Source organism: Rana temporaria, chromosome 4 (genome assembly GCF_905171775.1).
Source record: "Rana temporaria chromosome 4, aRanTem1.1, whole genome shotgun sequence".
Classification (NCBI taxonomy): domain Eukaryota; kingdom Metazoa; phylum Chordata; class Amphibia; order Anura; family Ranidae; genus Rana; species Rana temporaria.
The window spans coordinates 88,490,665-88,515,795 of NC_053492.1; the positions used below are offsets into that span (position 1 = coordinate 88,490,665).

General features: G+C 41.4%; 1 protein-coding gene across 1 annotated transcript in view; it reads right to left on the minus strand.

Moving 5' to 3' along the window:
• The window catches only part of CPSF3 (cleavage and polyadenylation specific factor 3), a 26,506-nt gene continuing 1,375 nt past the window's right edge, over positions 1-25,131 (minus strand). Inside the window, exons 3-18 of the mRNA XM_040348629.1 lie at positions 23,440-23,537; positions 21,818-21,946; positions 20,659-20,836; positions 19,835-19,924; positions 19,391-19,541; positions 17,939-18,114; positions 17,311-17,469; positions 14,273-14,419; positions 13,797-13,949; positions 10,692-10,800; positions 8,688-8,786; positions 7,140-7,234; positions 6,724-6,811; positions 5,661-5,730; positions 2,047-2,143; positions 1-1,190 (exon numbers count right to left, since the gene is read on the minus strand). Of these exons, the coding sequence (XP_040204563.1) occupies positions 1,086-1,190; positions 2,047-2,143; positions 5,661-5,730; positions 6,724-6,811; positions 7,140-7,234; positions 8,688-8,786; positions 10,692-10,800; positions 13,797-13,949; positions 14,273-14,419; positions 17,311-17,469; positions 17,939-18,114; positions 19,391-19,541; positions 19,835-19,924; positions 20,659-20,836; positions 21,818-21,946; positions 23,440-23,537 (1,944 nt within the window). The 3' untranslated portion in view covers positions 1-1,085. The remainder of the gene's footprint in view (positions 1,191-2,046; positions 2,144-5,660; positions 5,731-6,723; positions 6,812-7,139; positions 7,235-8,687; positions 8,787-10,691; positions 10,801-13,796; positions 13,950-14,272; positions 14,420-17,310; positions 17,470-17,938; positions 18,115-19,390; positions 19,542-19,834; positions 19,925-20,658; positions 20,837-21,817; positions 21,947-23,439; positions 23,538-25,131) is intronic.

Genomic DNA, 25,131 nt, shown 5'->3' on the forward strand with positions numbered 1-25,131 from the left:
GACTTGTATAAAATATTTAATGTTTTGCTGATAATTATTCACAGATCAGGCATTCATAAGAAGAAATTTACAGCATGGAAGATTTTTTAAGGAATCCCATGTGGGTTTGATGGTGGGTTTTCAGCAAGCAGAGCAGTACTTATTTGAATGCACACCAGGCTGAACGAAACAAAACTTGTCTTTAACAAACATTTTAGTAACAAAAATGAAAACCACTTGGTTGTCTTATGGAAATGGAGAACATTTTTCCCCACAGACACCATGAAGTCATGCCCCTTTTTTTCCCCCCAGAGGTCACTTTTACCGTTTTGTGTCTGGCTATTTCTTACACTAGTCAGTAAGCATACCTGGTAGACAGTAGAGACAGTTTTTCTAAAACTGGTAAGGCGGAGGCAAGTTTAAATCTTGAGCGCAAATAATACAATATAGAATAATCAAACTACCCCTCCAACAACCCCCCCCTTTTTTTTCTTTCTGAGAGAATAGGCTTATAATCCCATTATATGTAAAGCAAAATCTAACACGTTCAATCTGAACTACTACAAGACACTGTATTGTATTTTTGGAACTACTTTATTAACGTGTGTGCTCATTGTGCTCATGTCCTAAGCTCTGCATTTTGAAAGCACACAGCGTGTACTGTTCTGCCCCAAATTCTTATCTACCGGTATTTTTGTGGTGGTGGTTGGGATCAGAGTGGAGGTAGAGTGAAGTATAAGCACAAGGTACCTAGTACAGGGTGGGGTGAGGGCTGTGTTTTTTTTTTTTTTTCACATTTGCTTTAACTCAATGTAAATGGGCTCAAGGACAAATATAGTATATACACTAGGAATAGGTAACCTTTGCATACTGAAGAACTATAAATTCCAGTATACTATTCCATTCTAAAGAGACACTTTGAGGGTGGAACAACCATTCATTAGAATTCAGCCTATGTACAAGTCTCTGATATCACTAAAACATGTGATATCATTTGTTTTGATGATTTACAGGATGGTTCATAAACCTCACATACATACAAAAATATGCAAGAAAAGCAAAATTTAAGTTAAAGGATTTCAAAATTAAACATAGATCATGTGACATTAAAGGTTTGCTGGGCTAAGGGCATCATATAATCTCTGTGCTGCCAACTGTACCAATTCCCGCAGTGTCTCATCTTCATCCAGTCCTTCCTCACATTCCACAGTCTATGGGGAAAAAACAACAGTGACATATTAAAATGTTTTCATTAATAAGCACATTGTTGCACAAAATCATGCAATGACTCAAATTGATTGCATAACATTTGCTTATCCTGTCCTCTGATCTCTTCCAAGTGCCCATAAACCTCCTGGTTTTAAAATGTGCATATAGTCTATTGGCCCAGATCATACATGACAATTGGGGTGGGACACTGCAGTTGTCCATTGTTTCTTATGGCTTTCCTGGCAGGCTTCTCAACTAACATCCAGCTGTGGACAGAGAGCTGTCCGAGTAATACACTGCACTGGAAGATCTTTGGCATCCACAGTGGGAATGACATAGAATTTATTATTAAAACTTCATAAAAGCATACAAATAATTCCAAAAATATATATCAAATGAGAAAAACACAAACAAGGTGTCCTGGGTTCTTGGGGTGCAATCACAAATCATATAACTTACTGCTTGGAAATGATCATGCATTTCAACACCTGCTGCCCACTAGCCCATTGTTACTGAATGGTCTGCTACAGTGGAAGCCTACTAAAATCCGATTGGCTATGAGTTTATGAACACGTGTGTGTGTATATATATATATATATATATATATATATATATACATACACACATACACACATATATATATATATATATATATATATATATATATATATATATACACACATACACACACATACACACAAATTACAGTGATTGTTTTACCAATTATATGTTTAAAAGGTATTGGGGGGTCTGTCATTTTAGTTAAGTCCACCTTAACAGAAATGACACAAAAGTACAATCCCAGAGGAGTAGTGTTTTATGAGAGAAGATATATTATTGGTTGTAAAAGTCACCTACCCTTGTTTCCACAGACAAGACAGCTGTCTTACCATCCACAGTCACGGTGATGGTGGAGTCATTGGTATTACTCACACACTCCTCACCAAACATATCCCTGATAGCAAAAGCAGAAGAAAGATACTTTTAAAATGAGGTCTATGAAAGTCCAAACTATGAATCTTATGAGATAAAAGAAACAGCAGATGATGTCATTAGAGATGAAATAAAATAATAAAACCAGTACAAAAATAGCCGTATACTGCTTTACAAACTATTTGCAATATTTTTCTTTGTTAAACCCTAATTGTAGTAGAAATGTATCACTAATTAAGAATTCAAAAGTCAGTTGGAATTTTTAGAGCCCCAAGACTACTGATGGAAAATGTGAAAATAAGTAAAAGGTACTTCATTAAGCACAGTCTGAATCCTGACCTTCCCTATAAAGACAGACCAATAATGTTTGAGAGAGAAAAAAACAACCATTTCTGTACACCGTTTTATGGGCAGCCCTCCAGCTCTAACACAGGAATTAATAGCAGCTTTCCTTTGTATGCTTCATGTGTCAGTAAACCTATAATACTTAAGCTGGTCATATAAATTTTAGTGAGTGCCCCTGCTGACACCACTCGACTTGGCAAAAGTTTAATCTTAAATCAACTTTTGTTGAAAGAGCCGGGTGAAACAATGGCAGCCAAATAATGACTATCTAGTCAGATGCAGTCACTGTTCATGTATACAGCAGCCATGAGCCCCACTGGCTGTTGAATAGAATGCCAGGTATGAGAGATTCCTTCATCCATGCTGTTTAACATGGTCGGAGGAATCTATTAGGCTTCTAATGTTTAGTCTGTGAAAGCGAATCTATACGTGTATGGCTAGCCTTAGAGCAGACACAGCTTGGCTTCCACAGATCTTCACAAAAAGTCAGGCATGAAACAAAAACACTCTGTCCACTTGGTTTAACGGATCAACGCATCTACATATCAGCAACCCTTTCGGCTTCAGAAACAACATTTTTGATCTTAAGAGTCCTTCCCAAAACTAGTGAAATGGTTAGACCTGATTTTTTTTTTTAAAGACCTAAACAAACTACAATTGTGTTTCCACTCCCTCACCGATCCCTAAGCCAGCCTAGTAGTAAAGGGTTGTATATACTTACCTTCAGGTATGTTAGGGCTTCATCCAGGGCAACCATTTTTTTCCAGAATGGAGCCATGTAGGCAGTGGGATCTATGTGCAAGTAGGGGCAGCCTTTGCCTGTACACTGATTCCACACCTGCCATGTGGCAAGTTGAAGAAGCCTGAACCTGCTGAAATACGCATAGCAGCAGCTTTGGTACTAGTCGAGGTAAGAGAGGGCGAAGTAGGGGTAGTGTTACACACCTATATTTTTTTGGATTCAGTCTGCTTTAAGCCTCTACCTAATTCACGAGGCTGCTCAGTGCTGTGTTACATACAGCAGGTTTAGCTCTGGGAATTATACAGATACATCTATTCTCAGCAGTAAGAAACAAAATTCAAGGACACAAGTTGATTTATTTTGTCTTTAGGGTGAAAAACAAACATTTCATATTTAGATGTTTGAATTTGAAGTGATTATACCTGTAAAGCCGATTTGCAGTCCACTATACTAGCCAGCTTTGTGTTGCACATACTTCTGTCACACTGCATAGCTAAAAAACGCACTTTAGTGTTTCCTGTTCTATATTTCTCTTCCTTTGGTGAAACGCAGGGCCGGTGCAAGGATTTTTGTCAACTAATGTAAAGGTGCATTTTGCCGCCCCCCCCTCCCCAGGGGGCGCACGCACACACCATATATTATATCTGTGCTCCATTAAGCTTTAATGGTTATGATGCTTAAAGTGAAGGTTTAACTTATTTATCTTTTACAGAGAAAGATAGTATAGATGGCGTTATTCTGCATTGCGTTGTATAATGTACTATTGCTGGGATTTGTAGTCCACTGTAACTTGCTGGTATTCTGCATCGCGTTGTATATAATGTACTATTGCTGGGATTTGTAGTCCTCTATAGCTGGTGGTATTCTCTATTGCGCTGTATAATGATTATACTTGCGCAATGCAGATTACCACTGACCAGTTATAGAGGAACTACAATTCCTAGCAATACATAATATAAAACACAATGCAGAATACCAGCAGCTATAGAGGAACAACAAATCCCAGCAATACATTATATAAAACACAATGCAGAATACCAGCAGTTACAGAGGACTACAAATCCCAGCAATAATACATTATACAGGCTGCTTAATATATTATTGGAGGGATTTGGTGTTTTTTTTTTTAAACAGAAAACTTTAAAACAGGTCCTCCTTACCTGTTTCTGAAGCCTTGTAAGTCGCGGCGGCGGCTCTGCGGGCGTGTGTCCGGCCTGTGTGGTGAGCGTGGCGTGGACTCATTCTTCAGATGCCGCCCACAGCGGCAGCCCACACACACTGCTGCCCCCCAGGACAAACCACCCCCCCTCCATTAGTACAGACCCCCCCCCCCCCCCCTTCATTAGTATAGACTTCCTTCATTAGCAAAATAATATAAATGTCACCGGCAGAGAGAGAGTTGATAGTAACAATCTGCTGCAGTACTATATGCACCTCCAAAAGGAAGTGAAAAAGTATGTACCAAAAAATGTTACTGCGCTGATTCACTCAAAAAATATTTTTAAACATACTGTAAAATATATTAAATTAAATCCGGTGAAAGTGTTGGAACTACGTACACAGTGTGCAAATATATCCTTAATAAATATTAGGTTACGTGCAAAATAAGCATAAGAAAAATGTGCAAATAATATTATTTTGCACATTCTTTGTACATAGTTTAGGAATAGGGCATATTTGCACATTTTTCTTATGCTTATTTTGCACGTAACCTAATATTTATTAAGGATATATTTGCACACTGTGTACATAGTTCCAACACTTTCACCGGATTTAATTTAATATATTTTACAGTATGTTTAAAAATATTTTTTGGTACATTCATTAGCAGTGCCCCAACCCTCCCACCAGCCCGCCTCCCCTCGCGACAAACCCACCTGGGTGGCAGCTGGAGAGGAGAGCCTGAGAGGACAGTGTGGGGAGCGGCGCCCGGCTGGAGAAGAAGATCGTGTCACTGAGTCTGATTGGCTGGCGGCGGAGAGAGAGGCTCACGGTGGCTGGCGCAGAGACGCCGACAAGGAGAGGAGGAGGAGGAGGGAGGGGAGCAGTGAACACTCTGGCGCTTGAGCGCCCTCACCTCTGTGGTGCCTGCGTGAACTGCACCCTGCGCAGCCGTCTCAGATCAGCCCTGATTTTTCCGCCCTGTTCCCCTGTCGGCGCTGGCGCCGTAAGGCAAGCGCCAATGTTGCCTTGCGCTAGCGCCGGCCCTGGTGAAACGCAGAGATAATGCCAATTCACTAGAGACAGAAAAGTATGGCAAACAGAACAAATACAATAGGGTTGTTACCCATCTGGCTATGCAGTGTGGCAGGAGTGTGTGAATCATCAGACCGATTGCACAGACTAACAAATCCTTCAGCAGGCAAAAAAGAGTTGCCATTCCATGCATTTAGTGGTTTGCTTGACATTGTTCTTTAAAAGAAACATGAAGCTAGCTTTTATTCATACTCACTGCAGCATGATCTCCAGTCTTTTGTAGTAGGCTTCCTTGTCAACTTCTTTACTAGGTCTGTGTGATATAGCTGTAACAACAATCATCTTTCAGAGAAACAGCCAAATCCAGTATTAACTCATATTTCATTTTCATAGATACATGACCTATTGCTTAACCAAATTTGCAGAGTCTGCCATACTGATCACTTGAGGTACATTCTTCCAGAGAACCATGCAGGGAGACGGGATTCAAATGCCAATCAGCTTTTCACCACTATACTAGCACAAAGCTGATTAAACCAATCTGAAGCAGTACACTTGTTACAAAGTCACATGCAGTTCAACATCAGGATCGTTTTCGTAACACAAAAAAAATCACAGTATAACTAAACCCAGCAGCACAAAAATGAGGGGGGTATCACCTGGGCACCTTGCACTCACAATGTAATGATGCAGAAAGCAGTGCTAATGTCATCACATGAGCACAGTTCTATGTATTACTGAGGACCCCCCAGTCTAAGAAAAAGGAAGAGGACCCAGTAGCAGCCCATGAGTAAGCTGAAGATTTCTGAAAAAGGGAAGTGTTAAAAAAAAACACGAATCCCAAAGGTTTAATGTGCCAGTCTCCTCATGAAACGACAGGCATACTCTTTATCCCTGCGCTCTTCCACAATTTTTTAAAATGTATGGATCCTCAGGTAATTTCTATGCACAACCCTCAACTTCATCTAGGCTGGTGCAAACATTTCAGGGATCTTAAAAAATGCATTGTCCTAATAAATGAGCATTTGCATATCACCCCCCCTTTATCCCACCCAAACCTTTTTTGTCAACTACTCCCTCGCTACCTATTATAAATATGTCTCTATTCATATTTTTTGTTATAAAAATATATAAAATATATATATATATATATATATATATATATATATATATATATATATATATATATATATACACATACATATATACACATACATACATACACATACACACACATATTACATATACTGCCTGGGGGAAAGCCCAGTAAAAGAGAAGGTGCAATAAACGAAGAAGAAAAAAAAAAAAGCCAGTAATACCTTTATGTGTCCGGGGGTTGGACTGCAGTTCCAGGATGACACTGGCAACAGTGTCAGCATACATGTCATTCGCTGGATTGGCCACCCACTAACAGGAAGAAATGACAAACAGATTATGGAATATTGTTTTTAGAATGCGATTAACTGTTTAAATGAAAACTTGGGCTGAGAGAAATGTTTTCTGAAAATAACAGTTGGTTGGCTATTTTAATGCACCACTGACCTGCAACAAAAGCTGCAGAAAGTGAAGTCAGAACTACTGACCTACAAACTTATTTGGAGTAGTGACTTGAACTCCATGGATCGGCATGTCTGTAATGCAATCAGCATTTTCAGAAGGAGAGGTGAGAAATGGAAGCCACCTATTATTCTCAGCACAGGTTTTCTTTAAGTAAGATTAAGTAGATGGTGCTCACCTCCAGCATCACCATGCCGTGCTCCTTTATCACAGAGATTGCTTTAAAGACTCTTAAACAGTCCTTCTCATTACCTTCCATCTCATCCACTTCTCCTGAATAGAGAAAAAATGAAAAAATAAATCTTTTGTATATCAACAAAAAATTGTAATTGGAGTCTATATAATGAGGTTAATGAATAGATAAAAGTAGAAGAGAAATGTTGTATAACACAAACATAGACTACAAAAATCTATTTTTGGTGGACTCTTGAAAAAGAATACACTGTCAGTTCACACAAGCTAAAATTACAGACATAACCAACTTTCGGATAAATATGGCTACTTCTATCACGTATTAAACTCACACACCATTGTAGAAATACACTTATCCGTATCTTCAGTCTTTTTTTTTAGAAGAAAACATTTTCTAATTCAGAGATTAGAATATTTTACCTCCTAAGAACATAACTAAAACTGATCTCTCTCTTCCTATAGAGAGGGCAGAAGTAATATCTTTTCTGGTTTTGCACATACTGTCTATCCTCCTAGGTGCAGGGCTTATAGCCTAGAGCAGGGGTCTCTAAAGTACGGCCCGCCAGGCCATTTATTCTGGTCCTGGCGTCTCTGTGTTGGCTGCTGGGACCGCAGGCATCCTAGCAGCCAATGAGGTGCTTTACTGCAGACCTGTTGCCACCTCCCGGCTCCTGCCTCGCTGTTAACCAATGTGTAATACCAGGGGGGTGGGAGTCGGGAGGTGCAGCAGGTCTGCACAGCCAGTGTAACGTTTGAGACGTGCTGGTATAGTTAAAGTACACGTGCAAGGAGGGGGGCTGTGATGGTTACACATGTGTGGGGGTGGGTTGAATGGCTCTGGATGGGGACACAAAAATTTGGGGGGAGGGCTGATGGGGACACGGATGTAAGGGGAACATGATGGGGACACGGATGTAAGGGGAACATGATGGGGACACGGATGTAAGGGGAACAAGATGGGGACACGGATGTAAGGGGAACATGATGGGGACACGGATGTAAGGGGAACATGATGGGGACACGGATGTAAGGGGAACAAGATGGGGACACGGATGTAAGGGGAACAAGATGGGGACACGGATGTAAGGGGAACAAGATGGGGACACGGATGTAAGGGGAACAAGATGGGGACACGGATGTAAGGGGAACAAGATGGGGACACGGATGTAAGGGGAACATGATGGGGACACGGATGTAAGGGGAACATGATGGGGACACGGATGTAAGGGGAACATGATGGGGACACAGCTGTAAAGCCTCACGCACACTGGAAGTTTAGCCCCACTGCATGGTGCTCCAGCGTTAAGGTGCCAGCAAAAGGATACAGGAGCACCATCCAGTCCTGCTGTCAGCAGTAAGTCAAATTCTATTCTACTCTTACTGTGGATTTATTTATAAATGACTTTTACGGCCCGCGAATATGTGTAAAATATAGAATGTGGCCCTCAAAGTAAAACGTTTGGAGACCCCTGGCCTAGAGGAATTCTGTCCCCCTAGGAAAATTAATAGAAATATAGCTGCATTCCGAACTCACCTGTGAGCTGCTGTAGCTGGTAAGATAACAGATTAAAGGGGCCAGTATATGGAATGGCTTGCGTTTGGGTGACAGTGCTCATGGCCAAGTCAGTATAACCTGTAGGGAAAAATAGGCTATTTAAATACATAACATCTTATATACCACACACTAAGCAGATATACAACAATTTCATCCAACACCCACAGTGTGCTACATCAAGTATGGGAAACTCAAAAACACTGGTTAGTAAAACCTTTAAAATTATATACAAAGATAAATACATTTCTAATGGGCATGCAATTGTGAACGTGAACTAAGAAGTGTTAATTAAATAAAAATTTTAGTCAAGAGTGTTTTTTTTTCCTCTCTCTTTCTGAAGGCTGTTGGGTTGCATTTTTTTTACTTACACCTCCAAAACATGAAATTAGTGGAAGCCTTGAATGATATAAAACCCAGCCAAAAAATTCAGCAGCACGTGGGCAGAGCTAGGTCCGGTATAGAGATTTCACCATCAGGGTAAACACAACAAATGAATGACTTTTTTTTTTTGAGACAGAGATTGCTTTCTTTTGGCAATATTTAAAGACCACTGGCATTTTTATTTTATTTATTTTAAAAATAAAAAGACCAAAAATATTGGCAAAAAAATAAAAAAGTTTCCCTTACTGTCTGTTATAATGGCTTCAAAATACAGAAAATAAAATGCCAGGATGGTACCAAACACCCCCCAAATTACCCCTTTTTGGAAAGTAGGCACAACAAGGTGATCCAATTTCTTGCCCAAATTTTCTGGAAATTTAAAAACACGCTGGTAGTGAGGCGATTAAAGCAAAGGTTGGTTGGGTCCCTGGATACAGCAGCATCATTGGTCATACACAAAGGAGATGATATTGTTAATGTACTGGTCCCTTACAGTGGAATGATGATGAAGAAGATAAAAATGGGTTAATGTTTGAATTTGCAGGATAATAGAGGTAAAGGATACAGAGAAACAGAGTGAGATCAAATGTAATGGAGGGGGAGGAGAAAAGGTTAAAAAACAGTCCCACAATCAAACCCCCTCCTATCCAGAGTCTGCTTTTTCTTTTGCTCCAGAACTAATATATGATATGATATGATCTTTCATTCATTAGTTAACCCTCATTTGTAAACAGACGTGGTGTGCTCACTTTGCGATTGCTGTGATTAGTCATCACGGCGTTACAGAGCGTCTTGGAACAGCCCTTTACACTTCTCCTTTGGAACAGGTTACAACCCTTGTATTTAGGGTGGAGCTTGTAAAATGCTCCATCTTCTGCCACCTCTACCCCCGATTCCCATCTACCTGTGACAGTGGGCAGGAATTATTTTCTCCACACTCGTCACTTTTTAAAAACAGTTTGACTATGCAGGGCTCAGCCCACACAGCCCCATCTTATATTTACAGATATTCGTTAAATCGGTTTCAGATGCAGGTCCCGGCATCTTAAAGTAAGGGAAACCAGCAGTGAATCCTTGCGGTTTCAAAGCCAGTTTTAAAGTATGAATGCGCAAGCCGTGCTGCACTTTGTGCATGGTCCTGCAGTGATGTGTTCCAGAAGGCTGCAGGTGAAGGAAGGGGGGCAGAATTTCCCATTCCGATTAGATGCGCCGTAGTGATCTGAAGTGGGAGTGGGTACCTGTCAAAACCAGGTACCTACTCCCCCCCCAAAAAAGTACCAAATGTGACCATAGGGGGGATGCAAACAAGCGGAACTTCCCCTTTTGGGTGAGGTTCCGCTTTAAGTGTAATTTAGAAATGGCACTCCAGAAAAAGGACAACCACCTTCCCGTAGTTCTTTTATAATATGGCAGTATGGAGGCGGCTAAAAGGGCAAATATCCAACTTTACATTGTACAATACAAAAATGACCTGTAAACTGAATGTTTAATAGGTTATATTCTGAAGTTTCTAATATTCTGAAGTTTCTAATATATGATGGAGGACACAGGTATTCATATATTCAGGACTACTACAAGGCAGAATTCTGCATATGTACTTACTGGAAAGGTCATTTGGAGAAAGGATGTGATAGTTAAAGTTTCTCTTAACAAGGATTCCCGAAATCCTTTGAGACTGTTCTGGTTTCTTATCTGCGAGACAGCCCATCACCTTTAAAAAAAATAAAAAAAAATAAAGTACAGTACATCTTTGCAATACATGCAAGTGTTCCAATGTTTTATCTTTATAGGCTCTGCAAAAAAACAAAAACGTACAAATGGCCACTTCCCTCACCTATAACTGGACTTTGCAGCAAAGAGCACATGGAAGGGTGAAGCATGTCAAACAAAACTAAAGAAATTCTCAGCTCAACTTACTGACCAGCCTGTAACCAAAATTGTCCTAACAGTATGTTAAAACAAATTAGGGGTTTAGTTGGCACACATTTGCAAATACATGCGCAAGCTACACGGCACCCCAGTATTATCTAATGCCAAATTTTGAGAGCCTACACAGTGGACGCACATGCATTATAATGGGATAGAGGGCAGGCAAGCCTGGAGGAAGCCCAGCGCTCCTTAAAGGCACAGGGGAGCACCCAGCACAATGGCACAGTGTCCAGTGCGTCCCCCCACCAGTATTCCACTGCCCCCACCTATAACTGGTCTTTGCAGCAAAGAGCACATGGAAGGGTGACATGTCAAAATCCAAGGTTCTGCCCACAACATTCTTACAAGGATGAAAACCCCAAGATTTACACCAAGAAAACTAAGACTTCCCAAGTGCTGTGGTAAATTTTCCTTGAAATCGCCTGCCTAGCTCTCAGCAGGGTAGGAATGACTGAAGCAGAGACTCCCCCGTCTCTCAGGATCCTGGTTTCAACAGCCATGCCATTAAAGCAGAATGCAAAGAATAGTAGATCATCCCTTGCAACAGGAAGTTGGGTCGAACCGGAAAGGGTCCAAGGGTTGTCCGCTATATGTTCACAATGTCAGGGTACCATGTTCTCTTGGGCAATGTGATCAGAACCAACAGAATTCCTTCCACTTGAACCCAGCAAAGCAGACAAGGTAGATGCTGTAATGATGGGAAGGCATAAATTAGGGAGAACTGGTCCTGGAGACTGTCAAGCTTCTGATTGAACCTAAATGCCAGAATCCACATTTAGGATTCCCTCCCATTGCAAGAATTCCTTCAACACCTCTGGGCGAAGTGTCCACAACCTGGAAGGCAGTTTTTGAGTACAGAAAAAAAAAACACTTTATAATATCTCAAAAACATGTACTGTCAAATGAAGTGTCCATGTGTCAAACAAACACCCAGTATCCAAATGAATATGGATGACCACAAGTAAAGGAACAAAATCCACTGTGTCCAAAGGGAGATAGTGCAATCCCACAAGGATAGTAAGACCACCACAATGGATTCTTCCTTGTGTGCCACACACAGGTACAAGGGGGACCCTTACCAGATATGTTGGACCTCAGGTGGCAAGGTCATAGGGGCTTTACAGGTACACCTCTGCGGGGTTTGAGTGGTGAGCCGAGATGTACAGAACTTTATATTGCCAACGGATTGGCCTGTTTTGGAGAGAGCGGTATTATTATACCCCCATCGGTAACTCCGGGAATGGAGATGAGGAGATCTGGAGGAGTCTAGCGTTCTGGACATCTCGGCTCACCACTCAAACCCTGCAGAGGTATACCTGTAAAGCCCCTATGACCTTGCCATCTGAGGTCCAACATATCTGGTAAGGGTCCCCCTTTTACCTGTGTGTGGCACACGAGGAAGAATCCATTGTGGTGGACAGCCATTTTACTCCCTGTATTCTGCACACCTATCTTACTATCCCTGTGGGATTGGACTATCTCCCTTTGGACACAGTGGATTTTGTTCCTTCACTTGTGGTCACCCATATTCATTTGGATACTGGGTGTTTGATATGACAGTATGTGTTTTTGAGATATTATAAAAGTTTTTTTTAGTATTTTTTTTCTATACTCAAAAATATGAATATTTTATTTTGTTGGTTTTGCCGTTATATGAATGGTAAAAATTGTCACTATTAGCACCTATTTTTTCACTTCAATTATTTGGTTTACACAATTAATCAGAATTTATTACTTAGCGCGACTCTATTATTCTTATATACCATCGTGGCATTGTCTGACTGAACCCCCTTTCAGGAAGGCTCTTCAAGCTGCAATGACCAAAAAACAAAAAGGGGCAAACCTAATCCCCCTAAATTTTAGAATACTGATGGGCAATGACCTTTCCTGTGGGGACCACTTTCCATGGACCAAGGGAATGTCCAGAACTTTATTCCAACCTGCCAGGCTAGCATCTGTTGTCAGGTCCCTCCAGAACAGAGGTGTCCTGGAGGGACCTCCCCATCTCCAGCTTCTGTTAGGTGATTTTCCAGAGTCTCATGATGGTGCATAACAGCATAGGAAAATCCAATGACTGTGTCCACCTGTCCCTATGCCACTAAATCATTCCATTGGAAGGGCCTGGAATTGAAACTGGGCAAAGGGCACTGCCTCAAAAAGGAGGTTAGCGACTTTTCCAGAACCCTCATGCAAAAGCGAATAGAGGGATTTGTCAGTCTTGAGTAAGATATTTGTTTGGAGGGGGGGATCATTCTTGCATTGATGGTGTTTCCAGGGTTAGACCTAAATAGTCCAACCCCTGAGTTGGGACTAGGGCTGACTTCTGCAAGTTCAGGACAGCTTGGTTTCCAAAAGAAAAGCAGATTTCTTCCTCTGAAGTAAGTCACCCAGGTAGGTACTCTACAACAGGAAAACTCAGGGAACACAGGAATAGAGCATGGACCTTGGTGAACACACTGTGCTGAGAACACGGCTTAAGAAATACACAGCACAGTGTACAGAACAGCTGTAAATTTGTAGGAACAGGCATCTCTTTTTGCATGTATCAAACTTTTTTTTATAAAATCTGTAAATTTTTTCCATCTAATTTCCCAACATGTGAGAAGACTCAGACTCGTGTGAACCTCTTGTTATGGGTGACCCAATTCCTAATAGAACTAATGACATCCTAGGAGACATCATGAAACAAACCATGCCAGTTAATTAGCTCTACAGGACACCATTACCATCACTTAAAGTAGTGTGTGGTGCTTTAGCCCACCGTGTATCATAGCTTACCTTAGCTAGCTTCTCTCCTCTGAAGTTTAGAGACACTGCCTCTGTATTTCTGGGGTTGTGAACCTCAATATCAACTTCATCATTGTCCTCATATTCCCGGATAATTGCAGCTTTAAGACGGGCCATTTCATTCTGTTCCCCGTGTACCAAGATCTGCAAAACAAAGGATTCCATTGGATGCTACATATTATGTGCCACCTATAAAAACACTTTTACTAAGGTGAATCTGTCATGGAAGTCCTGTTTGAAAAGCTTTATACTCATTATGTAATGAAGGACAAGTTCAGAGTTACCAGGTCAGATGACTGCCCTGGAAATAGTATATAGCTTGCAAGTCACAAAATTGCAGCTTCCAGTAAAAAAGTATTGATGACCGATTCCCCCTTGTATGGGTTTTGCATAATTTTTACTTGTTTAAAAATAAAATTATGCTGCCAAGGCACAGGATGTATACACTAGCATGGCGATTCACTTACCACATGGGGAGGTTTGAGGGCCCTGATGAACTCACTGGTCTGCTGGTAGTCTGTATGTGCTGAGAATGAGATGTAATCTACAGACATCTTTAGAGGCAGTTTCTGTCCAGACATGGTGGTGACTTCCTCAGGCTCAGACATGATATGCTGAGGAAAGATATTACAATAACAATCGTTATACATTTATTATTTCAAACATCTGCTTAAAATGCACAAATATGGATTGAAAATGTACTAAAAAGAGCCTAAACCTTATAACCAAAAAGGTGGTATCCACAAATGTGTATGCAAAATAAAGCATTGAGACATAAATGGATGGGGGAGGGGAATTTGCTTTGAATGTTAAAAATAAATTAGAGTTATTGGCTTGTAGTGCTCAGATGCAGTGTAGTTCCATTTTAAATGTTTATGGGAATGAAAATATGAAAATTGGTAGCGACAAACACATACAGTAGGTGTTTGTGATATTGTGTTTTTAGCACGACAGCATCGCGCTGATTCTCGGCGACGTGGTGCCGAGATCTCGCCCTCACTGGAATAGTGACAGCACATCCCAGCAAGCGCGTCATAGAAGCGACGGGAGATCCGACTTGGATTCCCGCCAATTCTACACGTGTGCGGCGTTTGTTATGAATCCTGAGGGGGAAGTCCCCGCCGGATTTTAAATAAAAATCCGGCATGGGTTCCCCCCTCAGGAGCATACCGGGCCCTTAGGTCTGTTATGGGTTGTAAGGAGAGCCCCCCTACGCCGAAAAAAACGGCGTAGGGGGTCCCCCTACAATCCATACCAGACCCGTATCCAAAGCACGCTACCCGGCCGGCCAGGAAGGGAGTGGGGACGAGCGAGCGCCCCCCCCCCCTCCTGAGCCGTACCTGGCTGCATGCCCTCAACATGGGGTGGTTGGGTGCTCTGGGGCAGGGGGGCGCACTGCGGCCCCCCCACCTCAGAGCACCCTGTCCCCATGTTGATGAGGACAGGGCCCCTTCCCGACAACCCTGGCCGTTGGTTGTCGGGGAATGCGGGCGGGAGGCTTATCGGAATCTGGGAGCCCCCTTTAATAAGGGGGCCCCCAGATACCGGCCCCCCACCCTAAGTGAATGGATATGGGGTACATTGTACCCCTACCCATTCACCTGGAGGAAAAATGTCAAAGTTAATAAACACACCACACAAGGGTTTTTAAAATAATTTATTTTTCAGCTCCGGAGGCCCCCCTGTCTTCTTTATTGGTAGGTATCACATGGGTAGGTACAGAGCATGATGGGACTGTGAGGCCTATATAGGTCCGATGCAAGGCGCGCATCCGTCATTTCAGTGAGAAGAGCCGGCGTGTCAACATCTGGAGAAGTGAAGAAGATGACGTCACAGCCCGGAAGAAGAAGAATACTTCACAGCACGGAAGAAGAAGATAGACGTTCAGCGCTGAAGGAGAAGGCACCGGACAGCTGGAGGAAGAACCGGGGTGCGTCGAGTCAACAGCGGCGAACATAGAAGGAGACCCCCGGAGAGTTGAGAAGGCCCCCCGGATAGCGGAGAAGACCCGTCGGGATAGCGGAAGAAGAAGCCCCCCCGCCGAAGACGCCGGAGGAAACCCGCTGGGGGGTGGGGGCTTTTTTAAAAGCGACCCCCCCCCGGCGGGGGAAGAGAACCAGACGGCGGCCCCCACCCACCCGAAGACGTCAAAGAAGAAGCCCCCCCTGGTAAACAGAGCTAATAAAGAAGACAGGGGGGGCCTCCGGAGCTGAAAAATAAATTATTTTAAAAACCCTTGTGTGGTGTGTTTATTAACTTTGACATTTTTCCTCCAGGTGAATGGGTAGGGGTACCATGTACCCCATATCCAATCACTTAGGGTGGGGGGCCGGTATCTGGGGGCCCCCTTATTAAAGGGGGCTCCCAGATTCCGATAAGCCTCCCGCCCACATACCCCGACAACCAACGGCCAGGGTTGTCGGGAAGGGGCCCTGTCCTCATCAACATGGGGACAGGGTGCTCTGAGGTGGGGGGGGCCGCAATGCTCCCCCCTGCCCCAGAGCACCCAACCCCCCCATGTTGAGGGCATGCAGCCTGGTACGGCTCAGGAGGGGGGGGGGGGGGCGCTCGCTCGTCCCCACTCCCTTCCTGGCCGGCCGGGTAGCGTGCTTTGGATACGGGTCTGGTATGGATTGTAGGGGGACCCCCTACGCCGTTTTTTTCGGCGTAGGGGGGCTCGCCTTACAACCCATAACAGACCTAAGGGCCCGGTATGCTCCTGAGGGGGGAACCCATGCCGGATTTTTATTTAAAATCCGGCGGGGACTTCCCCCTCAGGATTCATAACAAACGCCGCACACGTGTAGAATTGGCGGGAATCCAAGTCGGATCTCCCGTCGCTTCTATGACGGCTCTGTCTCCATCGCGGCAAGCCAGCTCGGCGCTGGCTCCCGCGATGGGGCTCGTAGGTGGTCAATCTCGCCGAGAAAGGGAGCGAGATTGACACAATATCGAGTTCACCTACTGTACACACTGGATGGACCTGTGTCTTTATTTAACCTTACCAACTATAAAGATATACTTTAAAATCACACAAAGCCTGGGAAGCAGCATATAATGGATACTGTACATACACAGTACAGTATATGCACAAAATTTGAATTCGATAACATATTAAAAATCTTTACATCTCTTCAGCGTATGTTATATGGCTTGCTCTTAGCAGTCAAAGGGTTAATAAAAATACCCACATCAGGCAACAGGGCTGATTTACTAAGAAATAGAGGTGTACCTGTGATCTTTGTATTCTTGTTTACCAATATAATATTATATAGAATAGTAAATGCACCTCAGTGTCTCTTTATAAAGACAGGCAATGCTCTCAAATGTCAGAAAGGGGTTACTTAGGCAATATGTTCTTCAAAGGGGATCTATTCCAAAATTAAATTATTTAGGAAATATGAAGTTCCAGCACAATGATATCATCATCCTCTAGCTGGAACCATATTCTAAACATAATGGCAGGCATGCCAAGTGAGCTGCTGTGCATGGTTGATGTACCCACTTTTGCCAGGGTGCCTTCTACACAGTATCCAGCGATAATGACTCCATTTCTCTTGTCCGTACACCAACTCTCAAACAGCTCGCGAGACAGACCACTCTGCATCATACCAGGGGAGGCCATGACCACACTGGGCCCGATGTCATCAAAATGATCCATGCTCTAAAAATAGAAATGCAACATACATTAATAGACGGAAATACAAATGTTGATGATTTCTAATAAGCTTCAAATAAAAATCTGAAAGTAATATTCAAAGGATCTCATGTAACAATACATTCTGTATTTTACAGGTTATCTCAGGTTACAAATATTTCTCAGCACAATTAGTGGCTGCCCCAAATACCAGTAAGTCCAGTGTTTCCTCACAAAAAACACACAATTTACCATACTGACACCACAGTCTTTAAATCAGTTTGTTTCAATTGAGCAGATTTAATGTTAGGTGGTGGTCATAAAGTTATGGCTGATTGAGATAACCTATATTTGTTTTTTGGGTTTAATTATGCTTCAAATTGGGAATGTGCATTACTTCGAGATCTTTTGAATGTTTTTTTCTCAGACACTAAAATATACACTTTAAGCCACTTGGAAAAAAATATATATATATGCATGGCTATAAATATGAAACCTTGAGATTGCTGATGTGTTTAAAGACGAAGGGGTTATTGATGTTGATCTGCTTGCGGATTTTGTCGTTCATGGCATTGACATAGGTCTGGTAGACAGCCATACATTTCTTTGCCAGGGAAGATGCATAGTAGATAGGGATGTCATGGAGCTCGGGATGGTTCTGCCAGTATTCATCTAAATGAAGAACATGCAAAAACATAAAACCGTGATTATTTTTGTTATTATAGAAATACAGAACATACATAGTACTAACACTTTAAAGTGGTTGTAAACATTTTTTTTTTCTTAAATAACAAACATGCCTATTCTTACCTGCTTTGTGCAATCGTTTTGCACAGAGCAGCCCCAATCCTATTCTTTGGTCCCTTGCCAGTGCTCCAGGCCCCTTTTCTTTATCAGGTGCCCCCACGGAAAGCCACTTTCAATGGGGACACCTGTTCCAGGCTCACTCCAGAGTGCCGCTGCTGCGTCCATTGATACAGACAATGGGACAAAGCCCCACCCGACGCTCCAGTGGCACAGCTTTTGATTGATAACAGCAGGACCCATTGGCTCCCGCTGCTATCAATTTGTCCAATGGGGAGAATGCACATCGCTGGATCGGATCAGGCTCAGGTAAGAAAGGGGAGGGGGGGAATGCAGCAATACAGAAGGTTTTTCACCAAAACGCATTAAGGTGAAAACCTTAAGGCTTTACAACCACTTTAAGAACATTCTAGTGATGCAAAAATGAACATTTATAATAGTATAGTATAAAGAGTTGATGCTGCCGACAGCATATGAGAGACTTATGACAGCTCTTTGTAAAACAATACTTAATAATGTTACATAAAAATGCTCTAATGAAGGATTTCTATCACTTGACCCTCTAAGGCAGAGGTCGCAAAACTTTCTAAACAAAGAGTCAGTTTACGATCCTTCAGATTTTAGGGGGGGCCAGACTGTGGCTACTGGGAGTAGAAATGGTCCAGATGGCAGTGGGAAAAAATAACGCCCCATCATTTGTTTCATTGAGAGGAATTGTGGCCTATCATTGGTGTCATTGAGAGGAATTGTGACCCATCGTTTGTGCCATTGGGTCCTGTTAGTGTCATTTGGGAGAACTTGCGTCCCGACGTTGGGGTAATATTATGCCCCGTTGTTGGTTTCAATGGCTAAAATAGTGTCCCAAAGGCCAGATAAAAGTAATCAAAGGGCAATCTGGCCCCCAAGCCGATTCCCTTTTTTATTTTCTGTTGGCAAACACAGAAAATAACACTGTATACATAATTGTTCTTGGTCAGTGAGAAATAATGTATCGAACCTAGAGTGTCAGTATAACAGTCAAGCAACAGGCATTTTCAGAAGGCCAACAAAGGCAGCCCCTGTAATATTCCTCAGGCAGAGTTTTAGGACCATTTTTATTATTTGATATTTCCTCTTTAATATAATTATTGAATCTCTGCCTTACCCAATATCAACAGAAGCTCCTGTGCTCTCCCCAGAGCAAACACAGGGATAAGGGCTCGTCCTCCTCGGTTTACAATATCATGCACAGTGTTACAGAAACGTGCTTCCCTCTCCTCGCGCTTTTCATGTATGTGTGTGCCATATGTAGATTCCTGAAGACAGACACAAAGGGTCTTAGCATTCTTGTATAGTAATGAAAAAGTCAAAAATTGTAAACCCACCAAGGCCCATAAAGTAATGAAAGATGCACAGTAATTATGCCATTAGTAACTTATGTCACTGTAACGCTAAAATCTGGCCGGCCACTTTGTCCCTGCTACGACAGCAGATATTCTCCTAATCATATTTCCAATAATCATGGTCAAGCACACCTATTTGTTTACACAAAAACACGTCAGACAAGTTACGATTAACCCACCAAGAAATAAAATAAAGCAATACATACAATAATGAGAATATCTGGCTTGATATTTGGGATTTCAGCTGCCATTAGATGTCTGTCCTCTTGTCTGGAGAAATCACCAGTGTATAGCAACTAGAAAATCAGAGGAATTAAAAAAACTTTGAAAACAATTTACTAGAACATAGAAGACACTGTTGTGATTATATTCCTTTACATCTGAATGAGAGATTAAAGGAGGAGTAAAACATGCACAAGAAGCGATTACATTTGGAGACAACATAGCTCATAGCTGGGCACATTATAAACATAAGACTGTCGGCTGTACAATTTGAAAGTTTAAAATAAAATGGAAAATCAGGACCAGATACATTCCTACCCGCCAATATGCCATCTGAATTAAGAATGCACTTTAGCATCTACAAATGCTAGCTGCAAATAAGGAGTTCTTGTTGTAGTCTGATATAATTGTCTTGTGTGGGGCACAGTCTGACCTGGACAGAAAAGCATATTTTCTAACCAGTAAGGGAAACTACAGTTATATTGTTAAGTCTTAAAAGAAAACTATTTTCAGAGACATGATTTTGTTATCCACTACCTTTGAAGGGGCAGACCAATACCCCAAACTGTGGATTGAATCCCTTTTTAGAAACAGCATGAAAATGCAAGAGAATGAGAATTGCCAAAACCCTGTATAGTGCCGTTACTCCAAAGAAAGAATATTTGAAGGAAAAACTTCCACTAGTACTCCAATAGATAAATAGTGGTTACTGCTGCAAGGTAGCCTAGGGTTTGAAAATATTCATTAACAAAAAATTAATAAAAAAAAGTCTTCCAAACACACAGCTTTCCTGCAACAAATTACTCACTTTGACACCTGCAATTTCTATCATAAACATAGCAGCTCCCAAAACATGGCCAGCATGGTAACACCAGAATTTAATTCCAGCTACTTCTTTCACTTCATGGAAATTGATGGTCTCAATTTTGTCCATGCTTTCCTCCAAGTCAGTCTCTGTATACAGCATGTCATCTGCAGAAATATTACTGAAAGACAAAAAAAGTGGACATTTCCATGAATAAAATATGACACTGCATTGTAAGTCAGCAGTATATTGTCTCATAAAATCATCAATTTTATCACTAAACAATTATCCCAGTTACATTTCCCTTCTAGGTTGACATGTCATCAGCCTGAGACAGAAAGGAGAGAGTCTCCTTCTCCTCTAACAATCCAATGCAACATTGTTAGTTTATAGTAAGTCACAAGTGAGAATTGCATTCATTTGTATACGTAGAACACACAAGAACCGAAGTACCGTGTGTTTGTGTGTAGAAATTTAAATAAAATATTTTTTATATATATATATATATATATATATATATATATATACACACACACATATATATATATACATATATACACACACACACACACACACACACACATTATATATATTATATATATATATATATACACACACATAAACACACTGACTGTGTGAGCTTGTGTCACATTCTTATCTTTAAAGGGTTAGTTTACCTTTTCAGAAAAAAAGTAAAAAGATGAATCAACACTATACACCCATCCTACTCCCCCCCCCCCCCATACTTATCCCCACTTTGCTCTGAAGCGTTTCTGAGATAAATAAGAGCAATGCTCTGTGCCAGTGCTGATCAATAAAAATTGCTCTGATCGTTTTTGTAAACGCTGCAGAGAGAAGAGGCAGACGAGTGTGAATTTCAAATTCCAAGACCGCTGCTGCAGCTGTATGGGCACTGACAGTTCATTAACCACAGAGGAAAGTACAGGGAGGGGTGGGGAGGATGTATGGCTTTAGTTTGCCTTTTCATTTTTATTATTTTATGTTCAAAATAATAAGCAAAATATAAATCTTAAAAAGTCAGTGCTCCCCAATCGGGATATTTCAGTTGTTGATGATTCTGTTTTAGCTGGCATCCACAGACATAAAGCTGTAACCTACCTTGTATTGCTAAAAAAAAGTATATAGTAATGGTGTAAATTACCTGACTTTTACGTAATCAGAAAGAAGCCATCGGTATATCGCCTTAGTGGCATGTGTCATAAAAGTTCTGCCTTTAAAGCTGGTCTTCTGGAGGAACCAAGGTAGAGCTCCACAATGATCCAAATGGAAACTAGCAAGGGACAGAAATAAACATTACCATTATTTGAACAATGATTTTCTTGACCCAATTAAACACCAACATCATGTATACAAACAAATTAAATATAACTGTACTTTTAGTTCATCTGTTTGAATCAGGACCCAAAACCCTCTCCCAGCAGCACTTCGTACTTCACCGATATTTGCTGTATTGCACACTTGGTGCGGCATAGCCTCCTTTTTGACATGAAAACACAATAGAAATTTCTTTAGCGTGAGACACAAACCAGTGCCACTTTGCACAATGCAGCATAGGTTTTGCTGCTCATTTGTTCCAACTCATATATTTAATGTACGCCAAAAGAAGTGAACTCACAGTATACAACTCTATTTTATTTTAAAAGTGGCAAAAGGGAAACTAATTTAAAAGCTGTCAAACCTTAAGACCATTCCATGTGTAACATAAAGGGTGTATGTTACATGGAAAACAGACAAAAAGTCAGACAGCAATTAAAGTGACTGAAAAGGCAGATTTTTTGTATCTTAATGCATTCTACTCATTAAGATAAAAAAAAAAACTGTGTGTAACAGCCCCTCTATTACTTACCCAAGCCCATCTCGATCCAGTAATGTTGCAAGAGAGACTCGGCTGTTCGGCACAGTCCGCCCTCATTGGCTGAGACAGCAGTGAAGCGCCATTGGCTCTCACTGCTGTCAAAGTCAGTGAGTCAATGAGTAGAGACAGGGGTGGGGCCGGCCCACGGCTCTGTGTCTGAATGGACACAGGGAGCTGCAGCTCGGGGAAGGAGGGAAGGAAGGAAGGAAGGAAGGAAGGAAAGAAAGAAAGAAAGAAAGAAAGAAAGAAAGAAAGAAAGAAAGAAAGAAAGAAAGAAAGAAAGAAAGAAAGAAAGAAAGAAAGAAAGAAAGAAAGAAAGAAAGAAAGAAAGAAAGAAAGAAAGAAAGTAGGTCTGGGCTGCTAGCAGGTAAGTTTAATGCCGTTTGTTATTTTTCACACACAAAAAAAAAAGAGACTTTAGTATCACTTTAAATGAGTTTGCCTTTGGCTCATTTGAAATAAATTAGAGTTGTATGCTGTGAGTACACTAGAAGTATTTTCTTAAGGCGTACTCTTCTTTAATTTCTTTAATATTCTCCCAGCTGGGCTTTGCTCCTGCCACACATGTATGGTACGGTGTCCATTCATGCCACTTGAAAGCCCATACATACCTACTTCTGGCATTGAAATTCCATAAGAATGAGCAATGCAGTGTAAAAACACAGACTTATGACAACTACATATTTGTAGAATGCACCTAGCTACCACAGGACGTCAACTTTCTAATCCTTTAGTGCTCATGCATAAGGCCCTCAATGTCTACTCATCTATGAATCTCCCAATTTAGAATTATGGTGGTTGACCTTTGTTTGGTTCCTGAGAAGAAAACTGTTCATGAGAACACAAACTTAAACGTATGTTTTATTTATATTCCAACCCAATGGGCTCACCAATAATATTTTACTTACTGACTAATTAGAAGTAAATCAATCTCTGCAGGATCAATCAAATCAATATATGGGAGGGCATCCATTCCTTCTAAGCCAGGGTGAATACCACAGTCCAGCTAAAGGAAACAAAATAATTAGCAGCTTAAAAAGATGAGCACTATATAGTTGAAACGATGGCATATTTTCTCAGGAATCTTTTTGCAACATGGCATTGTTATAACTAAATTATTATTAAAGAGTAACTCCACTTTTGTTGAAAAAAACAAAAACAAAACACACCCCTTTGGGTGATCTGTGTACCTTGCAGGGATATTAACAAACTTTGTTGCAGATTCCTACCTTTTGCTATTCTGAAGAAATAGCGGTTTGTCTGTGTCCATGTGTGAATCTTTATGGGAGTGATTTTATAATTCTCAGCTGTTACACCTGCAGGACTCTAATGAGGAAAGTGACATGGTCTGCATTCCTTTAGATATGATTTCTCTTTAGGAGTATCTCATCGAAAATTAAATTTTTGTTGCGGGTGATGCCAAAATCCTACTAGTATGATACTGCAGACTTCTGAGAAAATCCGTGAGCCAATCACACAACGCCTCCAGGTAGCCATATTGCATTCCCAGCTCAAGCTGGTTTTGTTTGACATGCGTTGCCCTTCCATGTGCTCCTTGCTGCAAAGGCCAGTTATAGGTGCGTTTGTAGCCATATTACATTTTTACAGAAATTTACAGTGTTACAAACTGAAAAGTAAAGGACATTTCTAATAACATTAAATTACAATATGAATCGCAATTGTATACGCTATATTATTTATTTTCAATAATTTTTATCCAATGAAAGTGGAGTTACCATTTATATAATAATTACTACATATGCATACAAAAACAAAAGAGAATGAGAGTTCGTGTAAGACATATACATTCTAAATCTGTTTTATTGTATGGAAGAAATGATTCGAATATGGGTTTGGTGACAAGCTTCTGCTTCTACAAAATCCCAGAAAGTCTTGCTACACACTAGCTAGGTATATGCAAAGACTGGATACCACGGATATGCAAGATATGCAGTCCTTATGAACCTTCAATTTAAAACTGCTAAATACATTCCAGGTACATTAAAACAAAGGTGGGCAAAGTCATAAGCCTCGTACACACGACCAGTTTTCTCGGCAAGAACCAGCAAGAAAATTGCTGGCAGAGCTTTCTTGCTGAGAAAACCGTTCGTGTGTACGAGGCTTTGAGGTTTCTCGTCAGGAAATCTGGCCAGAATCTCGACTAGAAAAATAGAGAACCTGCGCTCTATTTTCTCGTCAGCCTGTTTCCCGCCGAGAAACCCGAGCGTCTGTATACTTACCTGTTGCCGTGGAAACCCATGCATGCTCAAAATCACTTTAGACGCATGCGCGGTATCTTCCACGGCATAGGTAGGGTGAAGCAAGATGGCGGTGACGGCATCGAATGTGACGAGCGCATGCTCGTTGTACGCGATGACGTCACTGCGTTCTTTCCTTTCAAGAGAACCACGTTTTTTTTTAAAAGATCAGTGTGTACACGCGGGCGGCAAGAGATTCTTGCCAAGAATCTCGTTGGGAAAAACAACGTTTTTTTCCTGAAGAGATTCTTGCCCGTGTGTACGAGGCCACACAGTTCATTTTCTTTAGAAAAAAGCCAAAGCCTGAGTAGAAATACTGTTCCCTTGCCAGTGTTCTTTATA